Raw genomic sequence first — 22,300 nt, 5'->3', positions numbered from 1 at the left:
TCTGTCTGTTTTACCTCTGGTCATGGGAGAGGTCCATGGCACGGATGCCTGCGTCACAGCCTGGATAGATGTAAAGCTGTTTGAAGTCGCACGCCTGCCACACTTCCACAACTCCATTATCACCTCCTGTCACCAAGTTCTGTCCGTCGCTGCTCAACAGGATCGCCTGGAGGTGAAAAAAAAAAAAAGAGAGAGAGCAGTCAATGGAGGCTCAAGGGCTCCAGTGTGTTGTACAAATGTATATTGCATTGTTTACGAGTAAATATGGGTCTAATCTAAGTATGTGGCGGCTGTGGCTCAGCAGGTAGAGCAGGTCGTCCACTAATCAATCGGAAGATCGGCGGTCGATCCATAGCCTCTACACTCTGCATGTGGAAGTGTCCTTGGGCAAGATTGTAAACCTCAAACCCCGAGGTTGGCACATTGTATGAATGTGTTTATGTGAACGGGTTAATATTGATGTCGCGTAAAGCTCTTTGAGTGGTCGGAAGAGTCCAGTTAACATTTATTCATGCATGAATATACCACAAAGAATATTACAGTATTAACTCCGACAGCCTTACCCGTGTGGAATCGTTGACCTCCATTTGTGCCAGCAGTTTTCCATTTATGCTGAAGTTGCAGAAGCGGCCTCTCTCATAGTAGATGATGCAGTGGCCCTCGCTGGACACTGAGATGAGGCGAGGCCGCTGACACAGCTCTGGCCCCTCCAGGGCCCTAAGCAGGTCCCCTGTGATGGTGTGGACCAGGCACGGGCCCTCTGAGGAACGAGACCGAAGCGAGACAGAGAAGAATCTTTACATGTTTGGTTTTGGTGAAGTTAGCCTAAACGTAAAGGTGAGTTATCAATCTATTTGTTTTGAAATATCAGCTCAACTTCTAAAAAAAGAAAATCAAAAGACTTTGTGCTAAACATAAAAGGCTAAATTGTAATTTCTCTTAAGCACAGACATACGAATGAAGACACACAAACCTTTAGCCCCACTGATGACCAATCCTAGCTCTGCACAGACAGACACACACACCACCTCGTGGTCATGTCCTGTCAGTACTGCCCTGGGAGCGGGATAGTCACCTGGAAGAAAGTTAAGAGACACCATAAACCTCTGGGAGCTGTTGCTTGGTTTTCTGGACTAGGAACTGAGGCAAACATTCACACATGTTGTTTGCACCATGTCACCACTCACTGTTGTTGGGGTTGTCCCCAATAATGTGGTGTCGTCCGCTCCAGTACCACAGAAGAAGAGTGGCGTCCCTGGAGCCTGACACGATGTAGCAGTCTCCGCCGATGTAGGACTCTGACCTGGCCAGACACGTCACGACATCCCAGTGGCCAAAAACTATCTGGGTCAGTTTTCCTGTGGAGAGGAAGGAGGAAGATGCCGAAGTTAAACAAGCAGGTTAGTGAGCAGGGTGTCACTCATATCTCTGGACCGATAGATACAGAAATGTACTGTACGGCGAGCAGCGTAAAAAAAAGGGCGTTCTAAATATCCCCTAGATTAATAAATCCAAACACAAATCTAAATAAAATTGCAAATGCATGAGTCTTCACGATCCACTTTCAAACTAGGACCTCTGACAGAATCACAAATCACAGCGTTAATGTGGGGAAAAAAAACAAACTGCAAGCTAAAAGTACATTTTTACTGTACTCAATGCTCAACGTGTCTCATTAATAATAGAAAACTTACCAGTTTCGGTGGAGTAAACACGGAAGCTCTTGTCCCAGAAGCCGCAGACCAAAATGTAGCGGTTGTCGGCAGTTACCACAAAACAGTGCGTGTTGATTTGGATGCTCTGGTCCACAAGGTCAGTGATCTGACGCTTGTTCACGCCCGAGTTGTTTGCTACATGGGAGCACAAAGATGTCAGTAGGTTAATAAGGGCATACGAAGCCAATATGGTTCACAAGCTACAAGCTAACTCCAACCTTTCCTGATCTTTCACCACTCACAGTTAGTTTTGCAGCCTGCGTCTCTGCAATATATGCACATAAATGCCCACTGTATCATGAGATGTAATGACTTAAGTCCCATTACTTGTGTCCTTAATGCAAATCTAATTAAATCTGCTGTGGAGATTTTTGTGCACTGACCTATAAGAGGGTCCATCTCAATGGGTAGATGATGAGCCTGCTCTAGGGAGTATCCTGGAGCTCCACGGAGGCCTGAAGGATATAAGGGTCAAACGTTACAGAGAGTCACACATGCACACATCATAAAACGGAGGAGGATAAATACTCAACTGCAACCTCTCACATAATCCCCTGGTCGAGGGCTCTCTGATGAAAGCACTGATGCAGGCTTATGTAAAAAAAACAACTAAGAGCCTCAATAACAAAAGTCGCTTATGACCCTCCATAATTACATTACCACAGTTCATTAAACCTACTCCACTGTGCTAATGAGGTTATTAAAGGTTAATTGAGGATTTGATTAACTAATATTTCCATGTCAACATGTGGATAAAATAAGAGTAAACACTAATATAATACAATAATAATAATAAATTGGCTCTATAACTACCACTGAAATGAACTAACATCTCACTACAGGCTCCCACGGTCCTAATTTCATAGCTATTGATCATATTTTAATGATGTGAATGATATGAATATATTTCTGATTAATCCTTTAATTATTCATTCTATAAAATGTCACAAAAATGTGAAAAATGCTCATTACAATTTCTCAGAGCCTAAAGTGATGTCGTTAAATTGCATTGGTCTGACCAATCATCTAAACAAGACATGGAACCAGCATGTGTTTGGTATTTTTCCTTGATACATTAAATCATTTATATCAAACATCAAACTTCTGGCTGATCAATCTTCGGTTGCTTGACTTATCAATACACTCACTGAACATTTAGCCCAATTATAAACTCTGTATGTTACTATGTAATGTTGTCACAATGTTGCTGAAAATAGTTAACACAATAATACTGTATATACTGTTAAGATGATGTAATGTCATGCTCTTGTTCTTCACAATGGTGCAACTTGTAAACTTGCAGAGCTGAGGGTCTTTCATGCACTCACCGACTGTGTTGTGCCAGCGGTTGACGGCAAACAGCCGGCTACATGTGACGGTGACGGCTGCTGGTATGCTGAGGTGGGGGAGCGTGTTGGCTGCGACGTGAGTGACGGGGGAGTTGGAGGGGAACTTGAGCACCATGATGACGTCCTGCTGCATCTGATCCTTAAACATCAGTGGGCTCTGGGGAAGGAAACACTGGTGAGACAGACAGAGAAAGAGAGAGGGACAGAGAGGAAGAGGAGGGCAGAGCGGGGAGGGAAGGTCCGGGGGGAGAGAGGAGGAGGGCAATGGAGACGGAGGTAGAGGGAGAGACAGAACAGATGGGACGGAGGGAGGGAAGGAAGGGAGAAGGTAGATTAGTGGGAGCACAGGGTCAGAGCAGGTGCACACACTGAGGGGGGCTCTGGGCCTATAGGAGAGGAGGTGGAGGCACTGGTTGGCTCGGGGGTTCAGAGGACTGACAGGTTTGGGTTGACATGGATGGCTTTGATCTGAAGACACTGAGGCCTTGTTCTGCTGAGGGTGGCAGGGAGGACAGAGAGGCTAAAACCAGGGCAGAACTTGCTTTAAGAAAAGCATAATTACATAAACTTGTATGAAATAAAACCTCTAAATTGGTATATAGGGATAAGATGTGCTATGAATATGAAAAATAAACCTCAACCCGCCAATAAAAATGAGAGAGATTGTGGAAAAACTCTCTTCCTGTTCCCAAAGTGAACATTTTCTCAATAACAACCTCTCAATGGAATAGCATTGACTTAGGGAACGTGGAACAAATAGGTCTGTATATTTCTGTTGTGTTTTTCAGTAGGTCTGCAGCTGAGCTCGAATATGTGAGTTTATTTTCTTTAAAGCATTATACGTCAAGGTATTCTCACCAGGTGCATAGCGGAGGAGCGAGGTGGGTGTGGCTCGATCAGCAGCTGGGAGGGGATCTGACCACACGCCTGAATCTGGCACTCAACCACCTACAGTCGGAGAAACAGAGACGGGGTTAACAAAAGGAGAGGAAGAGGAATTACCTGGAAACTATTCATCTCAAGAGCTTTACATTTGTCATCGATCGGATGCGACCGCACGATCGAGAAGACAGCGCTCTCTATCACGGAGAATCACGGGAGAGTTCTGCATGCATTGTCGATGTGTTGTCATAAGACACCAACCTCACGTTGCGCAGCATCTGCATTGTCTAGGTTGATTGCTCCCTCATAGGACAAGAAGTTGAACACGTTGAGAGATCGTACTGCTTCTGGCCCTCGTTGCTTGTAGCCAAATATTAGATCAATCCACTGGTGAAGCTGGCACGACACAAACTCACTCTCCAACGCCTGGTTGAAGTAACAGGTGCAGAGAGAGAGGAAGACAAGAGGGTCAGGAATATGTTCAGTGTGTCTCGAGAGGACATAAACACAAGGCCTTTTCATATTCTAGAAGAGAGTTTGTCTCTCACCATCCGGTTAATGCGGACAAAGTCTTCAGGTTTCTTGGCCCAGGCGGGAAGCTCCACGTCACACGCAGAGACTCCGTCATCACGCACCCCGAGCTCGTACTCATTACTGTTAACGAACATCTCAGGCAAGTAGTAGAACTCTGGGATCAGCTCCTGATGGACACGACAGAACACACATTTTAAATTACAACAAGATGATTACTTTTTTTATAATTTATAATAATCTTAACTCAATTTCTGACCCTTTAGGATGAGATCCAGGGCATTAGACAATATGTGAATGTCTTCACTCCTCATACATTTAGATATCTTCAAATTAAATCTTCAAACATTCTTTTTACCTGCTTAGCTCCTGTTATTGTGTGTTCAGTTGTTTGTCTCTATGCTTAAGTGGTTTGCACTAATCTTAACTTGTCGCTTCAGTGGGACGTTCCCTTCAACCCATCAGGAACAGTTACCTTGACATCAGCCGTGTCCCTCTGGCAGTTCCTCCACGAGCAGCTGATGCCAGAGAACGCTCTTTCCGGATGGTCGAACTTGTTATCGTTGGCGTTGAGGAAAAACGTTGTAAAGGGCTCCTGCAGACACACACACAGACCAATCCATTTATTACAGAAGCCTAGGGTCTCTGCCGTGTGCTCAAGCGGCTCTCTGAAGGTTAAGGTCTGTAAGTGTGTGAAGTTCAGTCCGGTGCTTACTATTCTGAGCATCCACATCAGGGTTGAATGAGCAGTGGAGTACAGGGTTGTATAGTGGTGAGGAGGCGTGCTGTCGTCATCCCACGTCTCGTAGCGTTCTGCATAAAACGCTGCTCGCTTGGGATTCAGGGCACCGATTGGCTTGAGGAAACCAGAGAGAAATAATTGGTTTGATGACACAAGAAAATCATACATTGGTTTCAGAAAGCATGTCATATATTATTCTTTAAAACTGTCAACACGTATCTGTGGGACGAGGGGAGGCAAGGAATCCATGGTGTTATTATGTGGCTTTGATTTGACTTTTACCGTCTGTTTGGGTTTATAGCATCTTCTTTGTAGCATACATGAAATTCATTGGAGAAAGTGCTGGATGTCAGAGTGCTCTAACCTTGGAGAGGTCTCTGAAGTTGCCAGGTAGAGTGAGGTCGAGCTCCTCTGAATCAAAGTTGGTCAAGACCCAGGGGAAGATGGGGTACTGGTTCAAATCATTATAAGTCCTCCCTGCAGAGACAAAAGATGGATGGAAGAAGGAACAAAAATAACATTATTCCATTATAGCTGTGTCTCAAGATGGTCCTATATGACAACATGCTTTATTATTGTTCTGTGCATTACTACATTAGTTTGGGTTTTACACTGACAGTCCCCTGCTGGAGTCTGAGCTGAAAGACTTTCTGGTGAACCTGCATGATTTCATCTGATTTCATGCGTAATCCGACCCGGTGGCAGCGATGACAAACATTAGGAATCACTATATATAAATAGCCAATTCTCACTCTTATGGTCTTGTTTTCTAATGCAGGTAATATAAAGTCATCGGTATTAAATTGATAAACACATTGAGTTTCATAACTGGTTAAAAGTTCCTCTCAGTAACTTTAATACATGCGTCCTGTAAACTGCAACATAAAACTTTTGCTATCAATTTTCCGGCTTCAAAACCTCCGCGCCTCACAAAGAAAGCTGAAACGTTTAATTAATGAGACTAACTTCTTGATGCGAGCAAAGATTAAGTGCTAGACTGGTGTTACAATTATGCGGACCAAGGTTTTATGTTAGTGTGATAAAAGACGTTCCCAACAGGGAGAGGCGTAAAAGCACAAGCTGTTGACAAACTGCTACATGTCAGCATATGTTTAGGCGTTTAAACACATTATCAGCGGTTGACATTCATCTACAGCAGATGTGTATTTGAAGCTCCTTCTGTGTTTCTATTACATACATATATCAAAATATATTGTGACATTTTATTTAGCTGCAGTAAGTATTTTCAATTCCTTACCAACTGGTCGATTGTCATTATGGCCGCTTTAATGTCTTGACACGTCACACGGGTGACTGTTGTTACGCAAACTGCAGCTTAAAAAGGTTTATCTTATTCAAATCCTCCAGGTTCTTTATCTGGTCTCTTCAATGAAGTATTTTTATACATTGGCTTATCTATTCATGAACATGGAGAGAAACTTCTGGCTGTGCAGTTATTTTTGAACAACAGAGAACAACAAGAGCTGTCAGAGCAACCAGATAAGGTTACATTAGTAAAATGGTCACAGAAACTGTCAACATCACACGGTGGAAAGAGAGACAATGAAGGAAACAGGAAGCATTCTCTCAAACGATTATATGGTTTGGTCTGAGAACAAAGATGGCTACATTGAACTAACTGTACATATATTATTTAGAGGCTAAGATCCACAATAACTTGTGATAAATGTGACTGAATGTGGACTTTACCTGCAATCGTGTTGAGGAACATGAGGTACTCAAAGTTGGAGATCTCTCTCCTCTGCCAGCGCTGCGTCATGTTGGATGACTTGAAGAGCTGACGAGGGGTGGCCAAGGAAATCCGCCTGGGAAACACACACACACACACACACACACACACACACACACACACACACACACACACACACACACACACACACACACACACACACACACACACACACACACACACACACACACACACACACACACACACACACACACACACACACACATTGAAGTTCCTTTCTATCTGACCAGGAATAAATACCTCTCTAATACACCATAGTGGTGGACCAGCTGATTATACCCTGCACCTACCTGGCCTGTGGCAGGCCGTAACTCGTTCCTACACCAACCCGTGGGAGACTGTAGACCACCCGTTTGACTGTGCCCTGGTCAGGGAAGTTAAACATCACAGACGCTGGAGAGGAGGAGACAAGGTATAGTCAATAGATATAATCACTCACCATGACAACTACTGTTGAACTGGTACCAAACAGCGTATACAATACTTCATAGTGGTGACATTAGTATGAGTGGCTGCAATGCAATATAAGACTAGAGCCCACGCAGTGTTACTATATACTTAGGATAGCAATGATGCTATTCTAATGTTCTTCATTATATGTTTTACTCGATACTTATTGCTACGAGACACATTTCAAACACCGTTTCTAGAACATCTATTTCTAAAAACGTTTTACCATTTTTCTAGGCATTTTATTAACGCTAATAAGAAATCTGCAGACTTACTTCTGTTGGCCATGAAGACCTCGAGCCCGGTATTCTGCAGCAGGTAGCGTCTGGAGAACACGGCTCGGATCTCACTGAACATCCATTTACCATGCAGACCCTCTGAGTAGGCCAGTACCTGTTGAGGTTCGACATCCATTGAAAAAGACATTTTAACATAAAGACATACCTACAAATCAATCCCAAATTAATTGGATCAATGAGTGAGAAGCAGAAAGTAAAAAAACATTTTTTCTGTGATACAGGACGACAGCCTGACTTACTTTAGCGTCAGTCGTCTTGAATGTAGGATCCTCTTCATCCACCTCAAAGTAGATCTCAGTAGTAGTGATGGACAGAGTGCCTCGAGCCACCACCACTGGAGCCACCAACTGAGCTGGAGTACTCAGAACCACTGGGCCTGGGGAGACATATGTATTACTATCAGGCATTCATTGCACAGACAGGCTCACGGTACACAACAGTAATCATCACGCACACAACAGACAATTAATTATTACACGCTCTGTAATAGAGTCATTTCATGTTAGTTAATTAAGTTGATTATTTATTTGCTCCTTCTACTTTGCGTACTATTGTAAACAAACCACCAGGTGTGTCAGAAGTCAGAGAGGAACCACTGGATTAAATAAAGTATTTGCATCAGTTTTTAGTAAATTATGATTTATTTTTCTTGAGTCAGATAAATCAGCTGGATGGTTAGTGCAGCTGCAACACTTTCAAATGACTTGCCTTTGGAGGTAAAAAGTCTTGGACGGAAACGTACTAAAAACAAGAGTCATAGACAGTTTACTGTTCATTTGTACTGTAGCATGGTGACTGTGTGTGTGTGTGTGTGTGTGTGTGTCTGTCTTTATGCGAGTGCATCTTACCAGCAAGGTTATCAATCTCTTTTTCCTGCAGCAGGCTGACAGCGTCATCGTCACCCTCCAGCATTAACTCCGCCTCTGGGTTCTGCGTGACTACTGATTGGCTGCGGAAAGTTTTCTTCGACTTAAGCCCCTCCTCGTCTTCTTCTGAACCTGTTTTGAGTGTGTTTGTAATTGTGCATGTAAGGATTGAGTGTATGCAAAAAGCAGATCATACCAAGTACACCATGTTTACATTCGTACGCATTACAGACCGTATTCCTCCACAGCTTTGAGTGACACGTCGGCGTGAGTGGATCCAGAGGCATTTCGCACAAATCTCCTTCTCCTCCTCAGGTCGTCCTCCCAGTAGTCTAGACGCCAGAAGTCATGTAATTGGCTGAAGAGATAAAAGAAGAGGAACACAGACGAGAGTAATTTCATTAGTGGGGGGCAAACAAGGTGTGCATTTTGGGACTTTTCCCTCAAGGACAATAAAATTTGAGTCGAAGCTGAAGTTACATTTAAAATCTACGCGAGCAAATTCCAGAACTAATTTTCTACAGTGAAAAAAGAGTCTTCTTTATTGGGTTAAAGGGTGGTAATTGAACTCTGCAGACACAAATAAATGGCTTAAAGATATCGAAATCGCCCCCTTTTGTATTTCGTGTCGCAGTGGTAAAGGTAGGGTAATGTATTAGCTGACAAGGAAACTATTAAAGAAGGAAGGGTCATTGTGTCATCGTTATAATTTTGCATTGGTACCAGACTTTGGTGCCAGTTCTATTAAAGTGAATGGGGCGAGCATGGCCTGTCCCAGTGTAACCCACCATATCTGTGTTGTTTCACCTCTGACTGAAAAAGAACACATTATGGGATGTCGACTGATGTTTTTTAATCTAAATGTGCGTGTTTGTTTTTCTCATTATTGGTCACCAAACAGATCATGGCTCTGTCCTGCAGCTACATAGAGCTCAACTCGAGATACTACATGATCATGTTACATGACCAAACTACTATCGCTGACCGGACTGCAAATATAACCTGACAAATTCATTAATGGCTCTGATTATAACTGTCTGGACTTAATGACAGGGTCTGTCAGAGGAAGGTAAACATTCTTAATTAGCACTCGATCACATGCTAATAGCTTCAATTTCATGCAAGTCATCTATATGATTAACTAGCACACACATAGGTCATGACAGCAATTACGCGAGAGGCTGTAACATTCGCCAACACCGCAGCTCCCTGTCTCCCTGTTTCTTTTACACCTTCACAATAATCATTTCTTACCAATGTTTACGGTTTTATCTCCAAATGAATGCAGATATTGTTGGCAAACGTTAGCTAAACCCAGATTTATGCATATCAAATTTGGCGATTGGCGCCACCTCCGTACAACAAAATGAAATATTGTTGAGAGCTGACTGACGCCAGGAAGTAAACTTGGATCAAAGCTGTTCTCGGAGCAACACAATGGCAATAAAAAGATCTATAGAGCCACGGTGATTTATGAAGAAAACAGATGAAAAGCAAGGTTTAGACAAGCAAGTGTGGTTGAAATTCTTAATTAGAATTATATGCAAATGCGCACAAAAGTAAAAAACATAATCAATGCCAGAGCACTTCAGATGCAATTAAAAAATGTTCATCTGAGTGCAAAAGGTGTTTATCAACAGCATACACGTTGTGCCAACTTAATCAACTTAATCAACAGTGACATGAAGAAGTCAGGCTTCAGATTCCGCATGTCACATGCGCTCAAATTGTCCGTTCCAAATCTGGTGACAGATCTGGATAACAAGCATTCATTGATTTAATGTGTGTCTGTGAGTGCACTAAATAAGGAGATCAGTCCTACACAGCTACCAGGCAGCAACGATGTTAAGATATCTGTGTGTGCTGAAGTCGATGTACGATAAATTATGTTAAATAAGACCTGATTGCTTCATGAAGCCTGCTTTACACGAAGCATGTCATCTTTTATAAAAGTCTTTATTTCAGCACTGATCATACCCACGATCTGGAAACCTTTTCAGAATTAAGATCGTCTCAGTCTGTGATGTGAAGCTGATGCTACTCTCCTGGGTTCATGAATTGATGGTGTAAATGATCCTACTTTTACACAAATACAGGGATAATTTACAGTGGTAATGTGTTGTAGTGATGGACGTGACGAACGGTGCTCAATTAATAATCCCTACACATACTGATGATATTTTCTCATTATATGCAAGAAGTGCTCCATGTGCACTCAGCCGGTGTAACGTCTGCTGTCAAATGACTTCCCGGGGAACAACAATCTAAAAATGTCCCAGAGCATAATTTGACATGAAGTTCCACGCGTCTCCCCCTCACCTCTGTGACATTGTCCCCCACGCTCCGTGCTTATTGGTCAGGATGTTGAGGATCTTCTGTTTCAGCTGGTTTGCGGTTACGTGATCTCTGTGCTTGGCGGCGCTGATGAGGTGATCGCACATTTTCTCCTCCTCTCTCCGGTCCGCAGCGTACTGGGCACAGTTAGACTGCAGGAGAGTGGGAGGTAAAATCCGTGACAACAATGAGCGTTACACGTCAAGACACTTCATGTGACTGTTTGACCTGCAGGCACATATCATCATATGTGTCACATATGTCATGTTGTTACCTCAAATTCAGCATGTTTGTGTACATCCTCTGCCCTCTGTCTGTTCAGGATGAACTCTGCTTCGTTGGCAACACGCACAATATGATCCTTCATGGCGTGGCACAGAAGTCTGGTGAGGGATTGAAGAGAGCGACAAACATGACAGGCAATAGAAACACCTCCATTTACAAAAAAAAATCTAATTCTCAACGACAGGGAACGTAAGCAAGTTTCCATCAATGTGGCAACCTTTTCTAAATGACACCAATAAGACTTGTCCATCTGCTGCTGAAGCTGATGTATGTATGGGTAAACAGATGTTTTTAAATGTAGCTTCCTTTTTTTGGGATGCATATTAATCTTTTTGGAGTTGTACTTCAATTTTGTGCAACACATTTTGCAGTAAAACAGGCACTGTGATTATACCTGGACAAATCTTAATTGCACTGTAATGATTTGACTTCCTACTAAACTCACATGGCTTTATCGGACCCATCACCTGTAGATGCTAAGCGCTGATAACAGTGTTGTTGTTAAAGTGTAAATCACATTACCTTCCCTCGTTGATGAGCTCAATGAAGGCCAGTCCAGCGTTCTTTTGAATGGAGTTTTGCCACTCCTAAGTGTAGAGAATGCATCAGAATTAATAAGGAAAACTATCACTAAATAGATCATTTTATGCTGATATTCATCTTCTGGATTTTGTTGAAATCTTGTTGCCTGAGAAATCAAGATACTTCCTCACAAAAATGCTGTGAATTCAATATTGCCACAAAGCAATCCTGCTTATCATTTTGCAACATTGTCAACAATGGACAAATGAAAATTCTTTATAGTTACCAGAGCTATGTGGGTATACACGATATAGTAAAATCCCTTTGTCAACGGTTTCACAATGTATTTTGTCACAGAGCTACGGTTAACCAGCTGATCAACATGTAAGAAGCGTCTGTGAATACAAAGATTTAAAAAATGTTAAATATATATTCCCATTATATACCAACATTATTGTAAAGGTGCATTAGCACAAAACTGCAAAGAATAAGGAAGAAGAAACATCTTAAGAGCTTTCTAATGCACCCGTCCGCCTAAGAGGACGTGTTTAATGTGTCTGTGCATATTAGAGCGGAGACTTCTGAGCAGGATGAGAGTCTTGCTGAAAGCCTCAAAATATCAGAGCTCCATTAGCTCCACTAGCTCTCAAGGACATGTGGGACCATCTCAGGTTACACCCGCCCCATCCAGGGGATCGATATCTGGGCTAGGGTTCGCTCTCCTGGGCATCTAATGGAAGACAAGGCCGGAGCCAGGGGTAATACTATACATGCTGACGAGCAGCCAGGCAGGAGAGTGGAGGGGAGGAGAAAGGAGAGGGAGTGGTGAGAGGACGGGGCAGTGTGGAGAGTGGTAGAAGATGAAAGCAGTTTCCACCGAAATTGGACCAGTAAAGCAGTGACGGTATGGTAGATGATGAAGCAGTAAGAGAGTATAAAGTGGAGACCACAGTAGGAGAGTTGAAGAGAAAAGGGAAAGGACCGAGGAGCTCTTAGAAACAGACTGTAGTTGGGAGACCGACTTCATAATATGAAAGAAAAAGAAGACTGGTCACCTGCGCCATCAGGGGAAAGCTTTGTAGTGGTAAGTACCTCTCTGTTGTCACCTTGTCTTTAGAGTGTTATTACGGAAAATAAAGGTACTGGCTTTGAATGGAAGTTAGATAAATGACCCCAACATTAATTAAGCTGTGATGCTTATGTGATTTAGTTTAGTTCTCATAGTTCTCAAGTAAAATCGAGTCAGAAGTGTATGTGCATGTGATTGACATGGAAGAGTATTTTTGTGGCCTTGTTATTGGTGAGGGAAAACTATGGTGTGATGATAGCATACAAGTCAATATTATATTACATCTGCAATGCGCTCATTACATAGTCAACTCTGCCTCGCAGGGCACGTCCATAACTAAACAGCTTCCTGTGTGCAGCCGACTCAGCCATTAGCATTGGTCTAAAAACACAGAAAGACTTTCAGAATGGGTTAGAAACGAGATAAATGAAGGATGACTTTGTCAGGCTCAGGAGCAAAGTGGATCATATGTGTGAGGACGGGAAACAAGAGAGATAAGGGAGGAGAGGTGAAGGGTTACCAACCTGAGAACAGAGCAGCATTACGAGCTCCACCACAGACGTGCTAGACTTCATGCACACCAGACCTGCAATACAGAGACATACAGCACAGTCAGGAGCCTCTCTTCCTTTTTCTCTGACACACACACACACACACACCGCCGCGGGACACAAAAATATCATCAAAGAATGCACTGTCAGTGGTTTCTGCTATTGTATACAGTAATCGTAGTCAGGTTTATAAAAAAAAAGCATGCCACAGAGAAGACAGGAACAAACAGTAGAGAGAAAGATGAGAAAGGAGAGAGTGAGAGTGGGGGAGGGGGAGGAGGGAGCAGGAGGAGAGGAGAGGGAGAGATCAACATTGAGACAGTGGATCACAAAAACAGGACACCAGGAAGCAGGTGGGCAGAGGGAGGAAGCATCACATTTCGTACAATCTGTAATACCAGTAGCATTAATACGATTAAATAATCTGATTTACGTCATTGCCTAGCTAGCTGTTTTGAAAATAGTAGTGAATACTGACTTCATACCTGCTTGACGGATGAGTGAAGCAGCCAGCTCAAAGACACTCACCCACTCATTCACTCACTCTCAACCAATCACACAGCAACACGTCACTCTCGTCCGCTCACTTTCTCTCAAGTCTTTCTCATACACAAGGATCGCGGTGAGGGACAGTGAATGGGAAGACTCCACAGAGAGACGCCAGTTAGAAAAAAGGAGCCGTGTACAGCACCTGTACCTTCTATGAGCAGTTCCTGCCCATGGCTACCCAGCAGCGTCCTGGACAGGAAGGGAGCAAAATCCACAAAAATCTCCCTCAGCAGGGGCGCCACTTTCTCCAGAGCGCGCTCGAGCTTGGTGGTGATACTGTGGCGGAAATAAGTCAGAGAAAGATGAAGGGAATAGGAGTGAAGATAAGACTAGCAACATACAGATGACCTCAGAAGAGCACGTGAGGGGGAAAACTCAGGGGATATACAGGTAGGTGAGGAAGGGAGCGAGAAAAACATGGAAGATAGAAATGAGTAGAGAAAACGGGAGGAGGGAACAGGACAAATCACACAGGAGAGGAGACGGGAGAAGGCAAGCTGAGAGATAGAAAAATGTCTGAAATGAACACAGAAGACACTCAAAATGTACAGAGTTAAAGCGTATGTCATGATGATTTGGTATGGAAGCACTATGCCTGGGTTAGTATAAGTAAGGAAAGGTTGATGGTAATATAGTTTGAAGGCGTAATCGTTAATCAACAACATTGGTGGATGGGTGAAGCTGGAAGTGCAGTAAAAGCTAAAACGTCTAAAAAAAAAGTGTCCTTACTTTAAAACTGCACTAGAAAAATATTGTATGTATTCTATCTAACTTGCTACACATCTTCATATAAGTGTAGAGCACGTGCAGAGTAAAATACTTCTCTTATCTATGTTCAGTTAACAAATGGAGAAAGTAAGCAGAGAAGAGTATACAGCCAAGCTGAATAAAATATGGAGCCGTAGAAGCATGTGACTTCTGAAACAGACCTGGGCCACTAGTGTTTACAAATTCCTATTTTTGCTTCAAGCTGCTCAGAGTAGCAGATGGGTGACATTTGCAAAAGTTACAGCGAAGGTTAAAACAGGACTGCTGTTTGCAAACAAGTGCTGCTCCAAGCAACTTGCAAAGACAGTTTGACTCAGGTCTGATCTTGAGTTTGTGAGTTAGTGTGAGGACACAGCCAGAAGTGACAAGAGTTAAAAAAAATATATATGATGTGATGCTGACTGTTGAAGCTGTAAGCAAAGATTGTCTGTCCTTCCTCCCATGGCATTCTGGGAACATTTAGTAGTGGATTGGGCGTAGCAGAGGGTGAGTGGTGGAGGTGGGGCAGAGGGGGGAGGGGTGGGGCATGGGGTGGGGTGGGGGGAGGACAAGTATCTCCTTGCCTAAAACACTGTCCTGCATCTCGGGGAGCTGCCTGGAAGCCTGCCAGAGAGCTAAAAGACTTGAGCTCAGGGGGCGTCTGACCGCTGCGCAGCGCACACTGCGCCACCTCACAATAGGCACTGCAATACAAACCACACACACACAGACACACACACTGATTAAAGAACACATGCACACGCACGCACGCACCCTCTCACATGCGTGTGCACGTAACTGCACACATCATTACAAACTGTCTGACGTGTCTAAGGAGAGAGAGTACATTGACAGAAATGTTACAGTACAAGCCGCTACAATGTTCAAAGGAATTATGAATGATTTCTTATTGTAATGCTATTTCTTAACATGAACATATGGCAGATCAACTTATACTTTATTAGCGAGTGTCAGATGTCTATACAGGGTATGGAAACACAGCTTTATGTTTATGACAATCTGATTTACATGTTTTCAAAAAAAGTAATCCAGCGAGACGGCTGATATTTTCACACTCTACAGTATATTGTTATTGTGACATTAAAACACAGTGTCGTGTCGGGGATGAAGAGCACCGTAGTAGACTGAGTGAGATGTGTGGGTGGTATGCATGCAGAAAATATGAATGTGAGAGTTACCACAGATAGAGTAGTTTTACTATCTTTCAGAAGAATATTATTATTATTCGTCGATATCAGCTTTAAAGAGCAATATTGGAATCAGTCCAATATCCTTTTCATGGCTGAGAACTCAATGTGGAACTGCCGTTTGTGTGACTTTTGATTGCTAGTACTTTGTCACCCAGTACAACTGTCAAATTTGCAATTAAAGTTTTGTTTTAAAACATGGTAAATTATTCTAACATGTCAGCATCTACATTGTACCTGACATTCTCATATAAAAGTGATTATGATTAATTGAGGTATTGTTACCGTGGCCTCAAAAAGCATGTGGGTGCACCCCAGTTGTCCCCAATCTAACCCTGCTGTATAATATCAGTGATGACTGTGAGAGTGAGCTGCTGGCGAGAATACTGTTGGAACGATGAAGACCTAAGTGTGAAGTAAAAGAGGGACAGGAATGAAGTGGGAAAACAGACAAATCAACATAAAAACCAAAAAAGCCAAAAGGGAGCTCTGACCTCATATTCTCCATTGAGTCTTCTGGCATGGGCGCCACCGTCTGCACCGCTGGCAGATTCTTACTAGTCGCACCGTTTACAAACGACGAAGAAGAGGAGGAGGAAGAGGAGGCAGAGTCTGTGGCACCTAGACAGGACAGAGAGAAGGGAGAGTGATGACAAATAAGACAAGCGTCACTTGCAACATGAATCAAGCGTGACCAAGATTATCGCGCAGGATAACGATAAAATAAATGTATGAATGTCCCGGTCAGTTGCGGCCAAATTCAATTTGGATAGTATTTCAGCGGACGTGCGGCTGCTGCTTGTCCTCCGGTAATGGCCCCTGTTTGTGAAAATAGCTTTGTGATCAATATACAGAATCCACTCCAGGGAACAAATCCCTTCCTTCTCCATTATGCATGTATGATACAATGAATCTGCTGCGTGCATGGAAACAGCACTGATCTGCATCTCAGCTGATGTGTATTTGATTCTGATCTTGTTCTCAATTTATTTTAATTGAATACCATATTTGTTTGATTGCAAGATATTTAACACTTGCTGTTCAGTCTGCGACTTCATCGATCTGGAAATAGTCTACAACTAACCGTGAAAGCATGTGCCGGTGAAATTGGTTCAGTTTGTGTCTATTGTGGTTTGTTGTGGCTGTTAAAGAGTTGTCTTATGTCAGAAATAACTCTCTGCTTCATGGAGCGGCCTTTGAATTGCTGGAGGCCTTTGACGCAAACAACTTCGTCATACTGCGGGTGTCGGTCTGCTGCCTCTCCTTAAATGCACAGTAGATGCAAAAATGGGTAAGAATATCCAAAGATATGCTGGTGTGAACAGCACATGTGTTTGTACTGGAAGTGCACTATATCTCTCACCTGTAGTGTTGATCATGCTCTTGGGTGTTGCGGTTGCAGATGCAAAAATGTTGGGTGTGCTGCCGGCAGTAGCTGCTCCGCTAGTAGTGGGCGTGCCCACCGTGTTGACTGACAGGCTGCCAGGTGGCGGCTTTTTGACCGGAACCATTACACTCCTGTAAGAGGCGGGACACAAAGGCATCAGACAAACCTGCATACACAATACTCTTTATCAAATGCTCCTCAGTGACACCTTGGATCTGGGTAACTGTTGGTTTATGTCACTTTAAGAGAGAGCAACTGAAAGGGTTCCACGTCATATAAAAAATACATTTGGCCTTTTGTTTGGCAAAATAGAGTTTACCTCCAATACCTGTCATCACTGTAAACCCCTTAAAGATTTCCTCCTAAACCATCTTTAATGTTTTAAAACACAGTTGACAACCTGAGGGGAGCTAGACGGATATTTTGGGATAAATTTGTATTTACCACAAAAATGATAGCATGCTTTTTGAAAAGCATGAAATGTTGCTGCGTTGTGCAGCAACAGTATGTTTTGAACAACAACTCAGTTTCTATATAGTGTAAAGGTTTCAACGAGGTATCATCCCATCAAGTGTTATTGTGCTATGTATAAATACAAACATACAAGCTCGGAACTAAAATCTAGGGAGTGTGGCCATACAGCAGGGATTGTTTAAAAAAACTAACATTTTTGTTTAAAAACGCTATTAAAATGCAGTTTGTTAGTAACTACATATTTGCCATTCATTTCTATGAATCAGATGTATCACGCCTGTCTGCATGGGCTAGACAAATACATCCAGGGGACATCTGGGTAATGGATACGGAGCCATTCGTGATCTATTATGCACACTGTCTTCAATCAATAGCTTAGCTCTCAAGGACTGCCACAGAGCAGGATCAAGGAGACTAAGTGATGCACAGAAGATACAAACAGGTCATCACTCAGTGGAGAGTCTATATGTTAACACAAGCGAGGAAAATTCATCATGTCATGTCCTATTACTTTATCATTTAGCAACAATATCTCTATCCCTATAAGATTTCACTCTGACAGATACTAAAATCAGTCCAGGAATGGGAAGTAATAATGAAATCAGCAGCGTCTTAGTCATGTTTTATTAATGTAGTGTCACTGCTAGTAAAAACATTGTTTTTCTGTTTTCAAATTGAATCCTCAAAATAAATGTGTCTATTCACAAGCATGTAGCGCTCAGTAAACGCAAGAAACCTGTCTTTGTGCAAACTTCACATTTGATTTTTTTCTTATTTGTGCATTTTTGGGAGTTTTACTGAAGAAATCAATGTGACTGCTGGCAAGTCAAGAACATTGTGTCAGCTTGTAAATGTTACCATCCAAAGGGGAAGGTCATTTTCTAAATGCTAATCAATTGATCGATTTCTGTGTCCATTGCTTTTCCAAAACTGATGAACAGCAATTTGACAAATAGCAGTACAGTAAAACGCATCACCACAAGATCAGTATTGGCTGGAAAAATGGATTAATTGATGGGTGTGTCATGGCTGCTAATGACTCTGATATCGCTGTCTGGTTGTCTGCCTCTCGTGGGTCAAACAGTAAACTGGGACTAACCTGTCGAAGGAGTGGAACTGCATGGGCAGCATGGGGTGAGTCTTCAGGGCAGGGTCGGGGTGATAGGGCGTCGGCCCGGACTCCTGTCCCAAATCCCCGCCATCAACTGGAGCCGCCACCAAGCTCTTCAGGATCTCCTGCATTTCAGAGAGAACAACCCATCTGGTGACTACAGGACACAAGTTGTGAGGAGTCCAACGGCATGACAAGTCTCTGGCTGTTTTTTTTAACTTTCTTAACTGAATGTATGTGCAGGGTTCATACGGCTTTTAAAGAGTAAAATCCAAGCACTTTGAAGGTACCTAAACCAAAAATGTACAGACTCTCGAAGTCTTTGCCATCGCATATAAGTTGTCACTATAAATGCAATTACGAAAAATAAAGTTTACAGAATTCTTTTATACAGCAATCAATGTATATTTGATATTTCATGTAACATGACGACGGGATTGTTTCATTTAAAATGTGAAAAAAGTTTTGCTTTACGTGAGTGATTGTGATGAATAACTTTATTGAAATTCAAGCATATTCCCTAACCTTGAAAAGAGAACTGTTCAAATTAAGCATTAATCCAAACTTTCAAGACATTGTATGAACCCTGTATAAGAGTAAGAACAGTGGGCATGTTTTCATGATACATAACTTTAGACTGTACAACCTCACTGAAAGTTGCATTCCTGGAAAAACACTGACCCTCTTCAGACCTGGCATTAAAATACAACCACACAGCTACAAATACAGATGTGGCTTGATCAATAAAACCACAATAATCAATAATGTAGACTAATTGCACCTTTTCAGACCACATTGGACCTGATGTATTATCTCTGGATACAAACAGCCAGGTCTGAATGGGACACACACACACACACACGCACACACACACCAACCTTGACATTGATGCCTTTGCTTGTTTGGCTGATGCTGGAGATGGACGAAGGCGGGGCTTGGCTGTTGGGGTTGTGGGGAGAATCCAGAAGGCTCTCCTGTGACCTCCTAACATCCGACAGACTACACAACAGATCTGTGCCTCCTACCCCACCTCCTCCCCCCATGTCTCTGTCTCTGTCTGTCTCTCTCCCCACCAGGCCAAGGCCGAGCCCCAGGCCCATCTCCGAGCCGTTCAGGGATCCGGCCACATGGCCCTCCTCTCCGATGCCTGAGTCTGTGTGGGGGAGGCCAGCCCGTGGAGAGTCGTCCACGGGGGTGGGGGTCTGTTTGTCACGGTCAGAGAAGGCTGTGGATGGGTGCTCTGGAACAAAATCACAAAACATCGTTTTTCTTTTTGTAATCTGCCCTGCCAAGAAATTCCACGAGATATTGTCTGTTTTTATTCATTCTCGGCTATTTTCTCCTGCTTGTAAGCTTCATTTCTCTGTCAAGTAATACCCATCTTTATTCTTCCTTCTATTTTGCATCCTTTAATTGTCTCATATTCTTGACAAAGGTATTGTTGTTTCCACGATACAAATGCTACAATGATGAGTCACCACCAACCCATCCAAGATTACGCTCTAATGTCGAGGATATTGCACAAAGAAAAACAAGAATCACCTGTACTGGTTGGGGAGTTTATCTCGTGGCGGATGCTTCTCCCTGATAGGCTGGTGGACCTGCCAATCTCTCGCTGGGGTTCCAAAATGTCCCGGTACTTAGATACCATGAGAACTGAGATAAAGTAGACGACTGCCAGCGCCAGAAACTGAGCCTGCTTACTGTCGTCCTACGGCACAATAACACACACACACATTTATTCAGTGAAAACAACACACAAACAAAATAAACTTGTACCCACACGCACACAGTGTACACAAAAAATACACACAAACACGTGCTTACCACATCTCTGAAAACCACAGCTCGAAGACGATTGATGTCTACATCCTGCAGGAGTCTGTCCGGATCCTGCTAAATATGGGAGACAGAATGTCAAATGTGGTGCGCTGTGCATATATGCATGTTTCTGTGTCAGTTTTAAAGTGCTTTGTGCATTTGATTTGAGTGAGTGTGTGTGTGTGTGGTACCTTGCCGGTGGTGGAGGCACTGTGGAGGCTGTCCTGTGACTTGCTGCTGGTTAAGGAGGACTTGCAGCTTCGTTCTCTCTGTCTCTGCCTGCACTCCAGACAGTTCCTCACTGCCACGCAGCACACTGATGGACACAAGAGAGATGAAACCTGTAAGTATTTCATACTGGAGCTGCCTTTTTTTTCTTTTCTTTTTTTCATATAATAGCATTTCTTTTAAGAAGAAAAAAGAAGGGTATAATTCTTGCAAATTATTTATTGGCTCCTTTGAGGTTCTTTTGATGCAGCCCTACTTAAAAAAAAGGCCATGAAGCTGTTTGTGAGTCTAACGCCAAACTAAACACATCAAACTAGAACACACCCAGGCGGAGGCATTGCCTCATTAGCCCTCCTGACGACATGTTCTTCTCTGCTTCAATCTCGCTGAAGTTGAGAGAGCTGGCGAACACCAGTACGTCCACCATGGCCATGAGACGAGACAGGAAGGTGACCGCTGTCTCTGAAGACATGCCCTGTGTGGCCTCGATGTTCTCCAACTCCGTCTGGAAAAGGGAGGATAAGTACACACACGCTTGCCAGTTATTTATTGACATCATAGCATGTAAACACAATGAACTGGATGCTCTTTCCCTGGTTTTAGAAAGGTGGCGAGATACTGTTTTTTTTTTTTTTTTACATAAAAGTATCCTTTAGAAAAGGTATTATCATCATGTCTTACATGAGCATGACCACAACGGACATGGCTGGTTGTACCAACAAACAGGCGAAGCAACCTTGAGTATCATGCTGCTTAAGTGAAATACATACTTATATGATGAAATCTGGCAACATGAGGTGTTCTACACAACACACAGGAAGTACAGCCTGATGACACACAGGTAATGGTAACAGTGGGATCGTGACAGTAGCAGTGTACAGACTGACCTAATGAGCTCGCCTAGAACGTATTTCATGGAAAAGTAAACAAAGTTCCCTTTTGTTGACACCAACCAAAGTATCAAATGTTCGGTATATCTACATTGACAGTAAATGTGAAGGCAGCAAAGCAGGGGTTAAAACTTGCAAACCAAGTGTGTGGTTTGCTGTGTCTCTGCTTCAGTAAGCAGCATGTGCAGGGCTGTGGAGAGTCAACAAAGTGCAAGCATCTGGAGGCTCGTCAGAGCAAGTCAGCACAGACATTTGGGGAATAACAGACACACAAGGTGAGGACAGAGGGACTTGGGTTGGTGCTCTTAGCTCTTCTGGTGATGGTGGGAGTCTTAGGTTCTTTACGCACCTCTCCCCCTGCGCCTCCTCCCCCAGGAACAGGGGTCACCTCCTCTCCCTTTGACCCCCTCTGGGGTACGGCTCCTCCTGCCTTCTTTAGTGTTGATACAAATGGGACAGGCTTAGCAGATGCAACCCCAAGGACTTCTGGAAAACTCTCATGCTTTTTCTCTCATAAAT

The 22,300-nt window shown here is 43.1% G+C and overlaps 1 protein-coding gene across 3 annotated transcripts in view; it reads right to left on the bottom strand.

The window, feature by feature from the left end:
• The window catches only part of nbeaa (neurobeachin a), a gene marked incomplete at both ends in the record, with an annotated part of 82,852 nt that overhangs the window by 280 nt on the left and 60,272 nt on the right, over window positions 1-22,300 (bottom strand). The window contains 35 exons of one of the 3 annotated variants that reach the window (XM_079172190.1): window positions 15-166; window positions 564-760; window positions 974-1,075; window positions 1,188-1,358; window positions 1,695-1,850; window positions 2,099-2,170; window positions 3,044-3,236; window positions 3,923-4,012; window positions 4,208-4,372; window positions 4,495-4,647; window positions 4,953-5,072; window positions 5,193-5,333; window positions 5,584-5,696; window positions 6,930-7,045; window positions 7,281-7,383; window positions 7,716-7,833; window positions 7,979-8,115; window positions 8,448-8,480; window positions 8,588-8,737; window positions 8,839-8,963; window positions 10,925-11,091; window positions 11,214-11,322; window positions 11,747-11,811; window positions 13,340-13,401; window positions 14,058-14,191; window positions 15,247-15,366; window positions 16,365-16,491; window positions 17,234-17,388; window positions 18,831-18,967; window positions 19,721-20,082; window positions 20,385-20,553; window positions 20,670-20,738; window positions 20,855-20,979; window positions 21,216-21,396; window positions 22,131-22,214. In XM_079172190.1, the coding sequence (XP_079028316.1) occupies window positions 15-166; window positions 564-760; window positions 974-1,075; window positions 1,188-1,358; window positions 1,695-1,850; window positions 2,099-2,170; window positions 3,044-3,236; window positions 3,923-4,012; window positions 4,208-4,372; window positions 4,495-4,647; window positions 4,953-5,072; window positions 5,193-5,333; window positions 5,584-5,696; window positions 6,930-7,045; window positions 7,281-7,383; window positions 7,716-7,833; window positions 7,979-8,115; window positions 8,448-8,480; window positions 8,588-8,737; window positions 8,839-8,963; window positions 10,925-11,091; window positions 11,214-11,322; window positions 11,747-11,811; window positions 13,340-13,401; window positions 14,058-14,191; window positions 15,247-15,366; window positions 16,365-16,491; window positions 17,234-17,388; window positions 18,831-18,967; window positions 19,721-20,082; window positions 20,385-20,553; window positions 20,670-20,738; window positions 20,855-20,979; window positions 21,216-21,396; window positions 22,131-22,214 (4,673 nt within the window). The remainder of the gene's footprint in view (window positions 1-14; window positions 167-563; window positions 761-973; window positions 1,076-1,187; window positions 1,359-1,694; window positions 1,851-2,098; window positions 2,171-3,043; window positions 3,237-3,922; window positions 4,013-4,207; window positions 4,373-4,494; window positions 4,648-4,952; window positions 5,073-5,192; window positions 5,334-5,583; window positions 5,697-6,929; window positions 7,046-7,280; window positions 7,384-7,715; window positions 7,834-7,978; window positions 8,116-8,447; window positions 8,481-8,587; window positions 8,738-8,838; window positions 8,964-10,924; window positions 11,092-11,213; window positions 11,323-11,746; window positions 11,812-13,339; window positions 13,402-14,057; window positions 14,192-15,246; window positions 15,367-16,364; window positions 16,492-17,233; window positions 17,389-18,830; window positions 18,968-19,720; window positions 20,083-20,384; window positions 20,554-20,669; window positions 20,739-20,854; window positions 20,980-21,215; window positions 21,397-22,130; window positions 22,215-22,300) is intronic. The other 2 variants (XM_079172192.1, XM_079172191.1) reach the window with 2 other exon arrangements.

Source organism: Pholis gunnellus (assembly GCF_910591455.1).
Source record: "Pholis gunnellus genome assembly, chromosome: 13".
NCBI classification, from domain to species: Eukaryota; Metazoa; Chordata; class Actinopteri; order Perciformes; family Pholidae; genus Pholis; species Pholis gunnellus.
Note: the sequence above shows the minus strand (reverse complement) of the source record. Positions and strands in the feature narration are given on the sequence as shown.